The 12,553-nt window shown below is 42.6% G+C and overlaps 1 protein-coding gene across 1 annotated transcript in view; it reads right to left on the reverse strand.

Moving 5' to 3' along the window:
* The window catches only part of MAN1A1 (mannosidase alpha class 1A member 1), a 210,604-nt gene that overhangs the window by 99,661 nt on the left and 98,390 nt on the right, over positions 1–12,553 (reverse strand). Inside the window, exon 4 of the mRNA XM_084624798.1 lies at positions 4,223–4,303. Coding sequence (XP_084480924.1) covers positions 4,223–4,303 — 81 coding nt within the window. The remainder of the gene's footprint in view (positions 1–4,222; positions 4,304–12,553) is intronic.

The raw sequence follows: 12,553 nt of genomic DNA on the forward strand, positions 1-12,553 counted from the left end.
AAGAAAGCAGTCTTCAGTTACACACACAATATTCTGTAGTAATCCAGATACACAACAAAAGAAAAGATCTTAAAATCTAAGACTTCTTTTCAGATTATGTTGTCTATAAATACCTGAAGTGCTCTTAACACTGATGAAAAGTTTAGCTCGTCTTAGTCAAGTTTGACCTTTCTTGTGTGTTCTCTCTATTTTAAGACTAACATTTAAATCCAAATGCAAACAAACTCCTGGTTTCAAATCTAATTCTTTTAATACTTGTATATCATTCATGGTAGCCTGATTAAATCCAGAAAGGCAATTTTTTTTTCCAGTAGTTTTTAATGTAATTACAGCAACAAGATGCGTCAAATATGCCATGTAAAGACTTGGCTATCAGACCAAAGTATTCAATGTCTATCACATTTTTAAAATGAGCTATATTCACAATTTTATTTGAATGAATTTTAGCGCAAGCAAGATGTTTTAGAATCTATTCAATGTGTTTCAATATTCCTAGTTAATTATGATTAAACTTAAATTTACAAATAATTATGGGACGTGCAATATGTTACTATTTTAGATCATTAACCATGGGCATTTAATTCCGAAGTACCAACAATTATTGTTTCAATCACTTTTTACATAACCAAAGCTGCCTTTAGTCACACTACTGAAAACAAAGCACATCAACATTACGCTTTTCATAGGCAATCTGATTATGATGTGGAAGAGCTGAGGATCTGATCTTCCAAACTTTATTCACACAAGAGGTTCTGATTACTTACAAAGGCTTACTCATATGAGTAAGGGTCAGAGGTATTACAAGGATTATTCTGAACTGTGGCTGAAGATACTAAAAACACAAAACAGAAATATTCAATAAAGGATATGTTTAAAATTTTCCTTCTCAAGTAATCAATTGCCATAAATTTCTCATTTAAAGATGAAGACTATTTCTCCAAAATGTTTTTAGACAGAATATGTCATATTATATTATATTAAAGCTTGCCATGTTCAGCTTTTTGATCATTTCCAGAGTTTACCTTCATTAGAAAACTAGATAATTTGTAGTTCACTGCTTCTGAAAGGTAAGAATCTTTTTAAAGAGGCCTACCAGAAATAGGCCAAGATACTGAACTTAAAGCACTACGACAACTGCTAGCTGGATACAAGCAGGGGAGGGGTTTAAGTCTAACTTGAATATCAAGGTTGTTACAAATTTGGTCTGACGACACTGGTAGAGCGATTTGGGAGTGGATATGTAGCAGTTCCCTTGCCATAAGCTGGGGCGGGCATAACTAAAGCCATGAAAAACAATCAGTGGGCATATATTTCAAAGAAAATAGATGTAAGTGTGTTCTAAAAAACCAAACATCTTCAAAGCAGTTCACAAGTTAAACCTAGTCACAAGACAGGCAAATGACCACTGTACTTTAAAATAAGTTGTAATACTTAGCCTTGAGAAAAAGTGAGGAGTGCCTTTATTCAAACATTATAAATTGTTGTTTGCCAGTTGCTTAATTAACCAACTTATTTGCTTCTGGAAAAGAGTCCACCTAACTGGGCAAGAGAATTACCACTGAAACAATTGTTTCCTATTAATTTTAGCCATTTTTTTTTTTGTCAAGAGGAAAAGAGTTCCTACACTTTGAAATGTCTGATTTAAAAAGGTGTTTCAACTACAGACTAAAGCTTCACCAGTGGCCATGTATAGATTATGCTCAAGCAGCCACAGCATGGGACCCAGAAAGTAGCTACCTGACAACTGCAGGGACAACCATATCTGGCCGATTTTCTGAAATGAATAATGAGACCATGGAGTCCAAAAATGTTCATTTCTAATACAGGAAAAAAGGACCAACATCCCAGAGACTTTCAGATGAACATAAGCTCTTTCCAGTCTACATCTTAGAGATATGCAGCTACCCCATGACATAATTCTAGATAGCAGTTCAGAGAACTCAAGTAGCTGAATTTGAAGTGGAAAATTATCTATTAATGCAAAATCAAAATATTTCTAAATGAGAATGGAAAATAAGCCAAAAGTTATTTTGGGGGGTATGCCAACAAACTGTTTTCTTTAAACTAGACAACTGCTTAGGGAATTCATGATCTCACACTTGTCAATTCAGAATTGCCTGACAAAAATAATAAAAGGACAAGATGATACTATATTATCCATTAGGTGGTGGTACGGTAACAATATACACAAGGCTTTCGGGGGGCGGGGGGGGGTGAGGAGTGAAGGAACCAGAATAAAAAAGGTGCTGAACACTCTGCCCAGTATTTGAGAGGTACTATAACAAGCACTGATATCTTGAAATAATCGAGACATCTGTGAGATGGTATGTACTTATCAAACACAGCAGAGATCTTTGAAGGTGGAGGATGTCAAATCCAGCTGCTCTCCTTCCTCCCTGTGGAGGATGCACTGTCACTAGATTTGATTTGTAGTAGATGGAAAAAAAAGTTCGAAAGAATGCACAAATTCCTATTCCACTTGAAATTGGACTGAATGGCCCACGAGATGTTGGTCAGGTATCAACTAAAAAGAAGTAGCTATGTGTCAATTTTTGGACTTGTAAGATTTTCACCCAAAGGCTCACATGTAGCACCATAATGACCTACCCTCCTTTCTTCAGCCAATAAAACTATTTTGTCCTACAAAGATCTTACATAAAATAACTTATTCACAGCTATAGACTTAAAGGCATGTTGAACACACAGGCCTCTTTTCTTACCAGTTAGTATATTGGTAAGTAATTTCTAGAGGAATGTAAGTACTAGAACAGAATACTGTATCCATGATAAGTAGTGTGTGTGTATGTATAATCGCAAAAGATCATTAATTTTCTCCTTATATGTTTATATTTTGATGGTTTAGAATAGACCTAATAACTGACACGTCGAATATTTCTTGGCAGTTAATGACCAATTGAGTTCAGAGCCCTTAACTCTTCTAGCTGGTCATTAACTGCCAAGAAATGTTCTCCACGTCTGTTACTACTGCTTAATTAAATGTGAATAGGTTATACTGCAAAAAGCTCACTAGTTTGTGAGCAGCAGCAGCTTTGCTGGAAGAGAAATTATTGGTGGAATATAACTATTTAATTGAAAAAATCCGATATTTTTGTTTCTAAAATTACTCTAGATGGACTCATTTCTGGGTCAGTAAGTTATTGTAGAATGATGGCTGATTTCCTTCAAGTGTCAGATGAAACATCTCAGTTAAAATGTATATTTACTAAAAACAAAAGGGTGGTTAGTTTCAGCCTCTGGGATTTACTATCACAATAACGTTGAATGTGGAGCAATATATCTATGTGAGAGTATAAACTGCTTCAGAGAACTTGAACAGGGGAGTTTAAACATAGAACCTTTAGAATTTTAACTATAAACCCAACGCCTTCTGTGTAACTGCCACTGTGAAGAGCATCATGAGGCGTGCTTGCTTGTGTTTGCTCAAGAAAAAAAGGCATAACATTGCAAAGGAAGTCAAGAAGAAATATCTAGGAGCAGCTATCAAGACTTCTGCAATAGTTGCCAGCATGCTCTTCACTGGAACCTACTGGTAGGAGGGCTACTGCTTTTGTGGTCCCTGAGGCCTCCAGACTAGCTATGGGAAACAAGTAAAGATTGACACCATTGGCTGTTTGAGATTAGAGGACAAATTCCAGCTCTACTTTCTCCACATCTATACAACTGAGGATCAGGACGAAAGTTAAAAACCACACAGCAATCTTCATTCTCTTTCTGCAGCTGGCCAGAATACCAAATACCAACTCACCTAAGACCCGAATTTCATACCAACTAATCTAAGACCCCTGAGCAGTGGTATTTTTAGGAGTCTCCTTTGGCATCTGTATGCTAGTTATTCATTCCGTTCCCCCTTCAATCATATCAACAGTTTCTCCAGTCATATCTTCCAACTGCACTTTTGCTAACACTTGGATGAATAATTAGTCCTGTCAGAGTTGTAAATTGTGCGAGTCTGTGACAATACACTCCAAACTGGCCTGTGAGAAGCATATGATCTAAACCCACCTCCAGTAGCATCAGCAAACTTCACTACTCTGTGCTTGAATGCAACACCTAGCGTATACATTACACCTAGCGTATACATTGATTACAGTTTTACAACTGAGACTTTTTTTCCATTCATTAGACTTATACAAAACAATAACTTGGTGGGGGGGGGGGAGGATTGGAATTTTAGATTGACAATGCAGATAGATAATCTTACCTCTTCTCCGGAAAGATAATATGCTGAAAGCAGTCCACCAACAAAACGGATGTTCACTTCAAAAACTGAAATTTCTGCATTCTAGGGATATAAATACATATAGTTAGAGCTTGAACGTCAGTTTTATATGTGAAAAAATCCAGTGTTAGTTTCATAAGGCCACAATGGCATGCTAATGCATGCTGTATAGAATGTATTCACAATTTCAATTATAGCAGAAGAAATATCTCAAGTTCACCATCCTCCATCTTACTTTGTGGGTGTTAAACTCCATTAATACCAATCAGCAGCATGCAGAAGAGGGAAACAAATAATTCGAAGCATAACACTATTAGTTCTTCTTCCTAACTTTAAAGATGCTGTATGACTTTAGTACTGACTAGCTCTGATCCCCACACAGTTATATCTAACACACCCTACATCTTGGTATTCTTCTCCTACAAGTGACTCAGTACCTGTGCACAGAATGTGCTCCCAGAGCAAATATGTTTTTGTTAGACTTGCATCTTGACCAAGGTTTGTTCCCTCAATCTAATAGATTGTTTAAAAGAAAAATTACATTGAGTAGATGTATTAATTATAAAAACGGAATAAAAAAGCATATAATCTTTCACATTTCTAATGTTAGTCCTTCCCCAGATGCTCTTGGCCCAATGTATTTTTACATATCAATATTATGTAAAAGCTTTCATGGAACAAAGTTGCTTTAACAGGGAAATATTTCCAATGGATTCTTCACGTCTGCTCTTCTAAAACGTTTGACAACCTACATAATTTGATAATGTCCTTTCAATGAGAGATGTAGGATTTCATAGTTTAAAAGTTACTTAACCTAGTGCCTGATTGCTCTCAAAATATTCTGTTCAAATGTTGCCTTTATTTTGCAGAACTGAACTCAGCAGACACTTCAATTAAAAATGCCAGAGAGGTTAGCACATTAGTACTAATGATTCTGTCATACATTCAGATAGCACAAGGACACCTTAAGTGAGTTTGTATTATACATGATGAAAGATCTGAATTTTGGAGCAGGGGCCAAGGAGTGCAATAGTACAAGGGTAGCTGTCAATTGCTCGAGTGGTTAAAAATAGGGTGACCAGATAGAAACTGAAAAAATGGGACGGGGGTGGGGGGTAATAGGTGCCTATATAACAAAAAGTCCCAAAAAAGGACTGTTCCTATAAAAAATGGGACATATGGTCACCCTAGTTAAAAACTACTATGAAGTTAGTGAGTTTCCCAATTAGCAAGAATCATATTTTTGCAGTGTGATTAGCATATAAAGAATTGGCTGTAGAATAAATAGGCTGTGCTAAACAAACAAGATATGTGGTTTCTAAAAGATATATTATGGGTTCAAAAGACTGCATAAACAATACAGATCTAAAACCAGTGACATATGAGCATAAAAGATGGAATGCTTCATGGTATAGAATGGGTTTCAGAGATTATTTTGGAGGCTGTTCCAAAATTATAATGTTATGTTGAAGAAAAGTCAAAGTCAGCCGAAAGTCAAGGAACTTGGTGGGGCTCACCATCTTTCTATTCCAAGAACCTCCTGACAATCTTCTCGATAGGACTACTTTTTCCAGTATCCTCCCTTTGTCCATTCTTATGTTTAAGAATTAGGACATACAGAGATGTAGAGTGGATTATGCAGTCATGCCTTCACACGCCATTGGTTTAGTCAGATGTTTGCAAGATGAGTTTGTTGGGGCATTGAGTAAGCCTGAAGAGGAGCAAGCACTAAAAAATGTGAATCATGGCCAGGATTTTGGAAGCTCAGAGGGAGGGCAGTGATAACCCAGGGATCTCCATAACAATGGTCCTGAGCTTCTTAGAGATGACAGAGTACATCTGTCATAAGCTGTGGCAGACATTTGGTCCCTTGACCAGGAACTGGGTCAGGCAGGACATGGGTACCAGGGCTTAGTGAGTGTGAGATGAGTTCATGCTAAACACTGGTGTTCCCCGTGGCTAGTGAGGGTAAAGTCTAAAAGGGCCATCTCACAGAGGTAAATGAGACCCAGGATTGCACAGCTGGACTTCATGCCCAGTGGGGCGGAAGGTGGAACCTGAAGTCTCAGACCTGAGATCCTGCCCCCACCCAACCTCGCGGCCTCGGTCACTTCACCTCCACCTTACATGGGGAAGTTGCGGGAGGAGGGCAGAAAGATTTCACAGAGCTTAGTCAATGGGTAGACCCTTCCTTGTCTACCCAGAAAAACAGTTTGCTTTCTGATCACAGCTGTGTAACCCACATGGGAACCAATTAATGCCTGGTATCAGAGAGCAGGGGTCAGGAAGCGTAGCAGCCCTCCCTGAAATATAATTAAAAAATTTGCAGCCTGCTATTTAAGACCATCCCATCTGTCTGCCAATCATTCACCTACTTGTCCTGGTCATCAAGTGTCTTCAAGAAGTTTGCTGCCAATACTGAAAAATATTCTGACACACAACTTGGTCCATCAGCTACATTTGCAATGTCTCAGCGCTACCACAAACCCAACAGAGGCCTGCTAGTACTCCAGTAGTCTTTAAGAGAACCACAAAACGGAAGTCTGGACACTATTTCTAGCTCCAAAATTGGTTTGAGACTGCTGTTCATAAGTGTTCTCTCCTCCCAGGGGGTGTGCTGCCTGTCAGGAGCCCATATCCAAGACATTATACAGGAATTGTCAAGGATCATCCAGCCCTCTGACTACTATGTCATGCTAATCATTCATGTGGGCACTAATGATACTGTGAGGTATGACTCTGAGCAAATCAGGTGACTACAGGGCTCTGGGAGTAAGGGTGAAGGAGCTGGGGGCGCAGGTGGTGTTCTCTTCAATCCTTCTGGTCAAGTGTAGGGACCCAGGCAGAGACAGATACATCCTGGAGATGAATGCCTGACTGCAAGTTACTTGGGTGGGATACATGGCTGGAATATTGGTATAGAAGGGGACAGCTTGCTCAGGGAGGACAAGCAGGGTTAAAAAGGGAGGAGGTGTTGGTTTATATATCAAAAATCTATACACTTGGAGAGAGGTTGAGAAGGAAATAGGAGACCGACTTTTTTGAAGCTAACAATGGTTTGAAAGTTATCAGATTTACAAAACTTCATCCACATACCTCTCTTTGCAGCTTTGTTTGAAATCTCAACTCTTAGCCCTGGTCTACACTAGGACTTTAGGTCGAATTTAGCAGCGTTAAATCGATGTAAACCTGCACCCGTCCACACGATGAAGCCCTTTATTTCGACTTAAAGGGCTCTTAAAATCGATTTCCTTACTCCACCCCTGACAAGTGGATTAGCGCTTAAATCGGCCTTGCTGGGTTGAATTTGGGGTACTGTGGACACAATTTGACGGTATTGGCCTCCGGGAGCTATCCCAGAGTGCTCCATTGTGACCGCTCTGGACAGCACTCTCAACTCAGATGCACTGGCCAGATAGACAGGAAAAGAACCGCGAACTTTTGAATCTCATTTCCTGTTTGGCCAGCGTGGCAAGCTGCAGGTGACCATGCAGAGCTCATCAGCACAGGTGACCATGATGGAGTCCCAGAATCGCAAAAGAGCTCCAGCATGGACTGAACGGGAGGTACGGGAACTGATCGCTGTATGGCGAGAGGAATCCGTGCTATCAGAACTCCGTTCCAGTTTTTGAAATGCCAAAACCTTTGTCAAAATCTCCCAGGGCATGAAGGACAGAGGCCATAACAGGGACCAAAAGCAGTGTCGCGTGAAACTTAAGGAGTTGAGGCAAGCCTACCAGAAAACCAGAGAGGCGAACAGCCGGTCCGGGTCAGAGCCCCAAACATGCCGCTTCTATGATGAGCTGCATGCCATTTTAGGGGGTTCAGCCACCACTACCCCAGCCGTGTTGTTTGACTCCTTCAATGGAGATGGAGGCAACACGGAAGCAGGTTTTGGGGACGAAGAAGATGATGATGAGGTTGTAGATAGCTCACAGCAAGCAAGCGGAGAAACCGGTTTTCCCGACAGCCAGGAACTGTTTCTGACCCTGGACCTGGAGCCAGTACCCCCCAAACCCACCCAAGGCTGCCTCCTGGACCCGGCAGGCGGAGAAGGGACCTCTGGTGAGTGTACCTTTTAAAATACTGTACATGGTTTAAAAGCAAGCGTGTGAAAGGATTAATTTGCCCTGGCATTCGCGGCTCTCCTGGATGTACTCCCAAAGCTTTTGCAAAAGGTTTCTGGGGAGGGCAGCCTTATTGCGTCCTTCATGGTAGGACGCTTTACCACTCCAGGCCAGTAACACGTACTCAGGAATCATTGTACAACAAAGCATTGCAGTGTATGTTTGCTGGCCTTCAAACAACATCTGTTCTTTCTCTCTCTGTGTTATCCTCAGGAGAGTGAGATATCATTCATGGTCACCTGGTTGAAATAGGGTGCTTTTCTTCAGGGGACACTCAGAGGAGCCCGTTCCTGCTGGGCTGTTTGCCTGTGGCTGAACAGAAATGTTCCCTGCTGTTAGCCACGGGGAGGGGAGAGGGTTGAGGGGGTAGCCACGCGGTGGGGGGAGGCAAAATGCGACCTTGTAACGAAAGCACGTGTGCTATGTATGTAATGTTAACAGCAAGGTTTACTCTGAAATTGTAGCCACTGTTTTATGAAATGTGTCTTTTTAAATACCGCTGTCCCTTTTTTTTTCTCCACCAGCTGCATGTGTTTCAATGATCACAGGATCTTCTCCTTCCCAGAGGCTAGTGAAGATTAGAAAAAAAAACCGCACTTGTGATGAAATGTTCCCTGAGCTCATGCTGTCCTCCCACACTGACAGAGCACAGACGAATGCATGGAGGCAAATAATGTCAGAGTGCAGGAAAGCACAAAATGACCGGGAGGAGAGGTGGCGGGCTGAAGCTCAAATGTGGCGGCAGCGTGATGAGAGGAGGCAGGATTCAATGCTGAGGCTGCTGGAGGATCGAACCAGTATGCTCCAGTGTATGGTTGAGCTGCAGCAAAGGCAGCTGGAGCACAGACTGCCACTACAGCCCCTGTGTAACCAACCGCCCTTCTCCCCAAGTTCCATAGCCTCCACACCCAGACGCCCAAGAATGCGGTGGGGGGGCCACCGGCCAACCAGTCACTCCGCCACAGGGAATTGCCCAAAAAAAAAGAAGGCTGTCGTTCAATAAGTTGTAAACTTTTAAAGTGCTGTGCTTAAAGTGCTGTGTGGCATTTTCCTTCCCTCCTCCACCACCCCTCCTGGGCTACCTTGGTAGTCATCCCCCTATTTGTGTGATGAATGAATGAAGAATGCATGAATGTGAAGCAACAATGACTTTATTGCCTCTGCAAGCGGTGATCGAAGGGAGGAGGGAAGGGTGGTTAGCGTACAGGGAAGTAGAGTGAACCAAGGGGTGGGGGGTTTCATCAAGGAGAAACAAAGAGAACTTTCACACCGTAGCCTGGCCAGTCATGAAACTGGTTTTCAAAGCTTCTCCGATGTGTACCGCGCCTTCCTGTGCTCTTCTAACCACCCTGGTGTCTGGCTGCGCGTAACCAGCAGCCAGGCGATTTGCCTCAACCTCCCACCCCACCATAAACGTCTCCCCCTTACTCACAGATATTGTGGAGCACACAGCAAGCAGTAATAACAGTGGGAATATTGGTTTTGCTGAGGTCTTTGATTGCATGTGCTACTTGCATCACAGCAGCCCCCACAGTAGATTTGCCCACTCCAAATTGATTGCCAACTGACTGGTAGCTGTCTGGTGTTGCGAGCTTCCACAGGGCTATCGCCACCCGCTTCTCAATTGTGAGGGCTGCTCTCATCTTGGTATTCATGCGCTTCAGGGCAGGGGAAAGCAAGTCACAAAGTTCCATGAAAGTGTCCTTACGCATGCGAAAGTTTTGCAGCCACTGGGAATCGTCCCAGACCTGCAACACTATGCGGTCCCACCAGTCTGTGCTTGTTTCCCGAGCCCAGAATCGGCGTTCCACAGCATGAACCTGCCCCATTAGCACCATGACGCATGCACTGCCAGGGCCCATGCTTTCAGAGAAATCTGGGTCTACGGCCTGATCACTCACGCGACCGTGCTGACGTCGCCTACTCGCCCGGTATCGCTCTGCCAGGTTCTGGTGCTGCATATACTGCTGGATAATGCGTGTGGTGTTTAATGTGCTCCTAATTGCCAAAGTGAGCTGAGCAGCCTCCATGCTTGCCTTGGTATGGCGTCCGCACAGAAAAAAGGCACGGAACAATTGTCTGCCGTTGCTCTGACGGAGAGAGGGGTGACTGACGACATGGCTTACAGGGTTGGCTTACAGGGAACTAAAATCAACAAAGGGGGTGGCTTTACATCAATGAGTATTTCAGGCAGGACTTCACGGAGGGATCCAATAAGAAATGGTGCACCTAAGTAATTGTTCTTATTGGAGCAAGCAGGTTGGTTTGGTCTCTGATTGATACATGGCTAGATTTACCTCGCTGCACCTTCTCTGTGAGTGACTGCAGTGTGACCTAGAGGAATGAGTCCCCTAGACGGGGGAAGAGGGGAAGCAAATGAGTACAAAACAAATCTGGTCTATTTCTTGTTTTGATCCACTCCATCTATCTTTTACATCTTTGGCTGGCAGCAGATGGTGCAGAAGGACTGCAAGCCATCCACATCTCATGGCTGCTCGGCAGAGGACGGTGCAGTAGGACTGCTAGCCATCCTCATCTCTTGCCTGTCTGGCAGAATATAGTACAGTAGGACTGCTAGCAATCCGTATCGCCTGCCTGCTCACCATAAGATGGTTCAATAGGACTGACTGCAGGACTAAAGAGAATGACTTGATCAAGTCACTCCAACTTTAGTTCCTGCGCCCATGTCTGCCCAGGCGCTCCTGATCGACCTCACACAGGCAACCAGGAGTACCTCGGACACGACGAGGACGGCTACCAGTCCTATTGCACCGTCTGCTGCCACAAGGCAAGAGGTTCTGCTGCTGTGTAGCAATGCAGTACCACGTCTGCCAGCACCCAGGAGACATACGGTGACAGTGAGCTGAGCGGGCTCCATGCTTGCCGTGGTATGGCGTCTGCACAGGTAACTCAGGAAAAAAAGCGTGAAACGATTGTCTGCCCTTGCTTTCACGGAGGGAGGGAGGGAACGGGGACCTGACGATATGTACCCAAAACCACCCGCGACAATGTTTTACCCCCATCAGGCATTGGGATCTCAACCCAGAATTCCAATGGGCAGCAGACACTGCGGGAACTGTGGGATAGCTACCCACAGTGCAATACTCCGGAAGTCGACTCTAGTCTCGGTACTGTGGAAGCACTCCGCCGAGTTAATGCACTTAGAGCATTTTCTGTGGGGATACACACACTCAAATATATAAAACCGGATTTCTAAAAAACCGAATTCTATAAATTCGACCTAATTTCGTAGTGTAGACATACCCTTACTGAATTCTTGATTCAAATCCACTGAAACATATGAAACAAATGAAGGAGCCAGACATTTCATGGAGTGTAGCTTTGAGAGCTGCATCTTTAATAGGATATTTATCCTTAAGATCATTATGCCAAGAAAGTTTCACCTTGGCAAAGTATGTGGATGATATAGAGATTTGTAAAGCAGCAGAAGAGGTTTTATATCTTCCCCTGAAGGAAGCCTCCATCTCTAACTCTCCCTTTAAGGAAAGAAGACATTCTATAAGCAGCAGGCTACTGATGTGTCAGTCTTAGGAATCAGGTAAAATTAGATTTATTGTATTGCAATATTTAAGGTGTAAAAAGTCCTATCTATTTCCCTTCCATTATGTTTATCCTACTAATGTATAATTTGTTCAAAGGATGCATATAAGGCAAAATGAAAAGCTATTTTCTCTATCAGACCCAGCTGAAAATTAAGATACATATCATGAAAGAAACTTGTAAATGGGGCCAAAGAATTTTAGGACAAACCATTAACCAGCTTATCTTATTCATACTTTTCCTTCCTCATCCACTGAATAGGGCTTTTTGGTTAGGGCTCACCCCTCCCCTCCTCATTTTTGCAAACCCCAAGAGGATGGCTCTTATTTTTGGTCCCCAGATCATGTGTCCTGGTCTTCCTTCCTCTTTTATACCTCCAACTGATCACTCAAAAGGATGCCTGAAAAGTTTTTTTAATTTATTGTACCATCCTATCAGAATCCCTGAGGAGAGGTAACTGGATTTTTGCTCATTTCTTTCCTTAGAAATAAAATAATCGCATTTTGGGTCAGGAGAAATTGATCCTTCATGTCCCCTTTGTAAAACTCTATGTGGAGCAGAGACTAAGTTATCCTCATCGGCACATATGATTTGGTATTTCTCCCAACTTAATTTTGTCATATCA

Source organism: Lepidochelys olivacea (genome assembly GCF_965140295.1).
Source record: "Lepidochelys olivacea isolate rLepOli2 genome assembly, chromosome: 3".
Taxonomy (NCBI): Eukaryota; Metazoa; Chordata; order Testudines; family Cheloniidae; genus Lepidochelys; species Lepidochelys olivacea.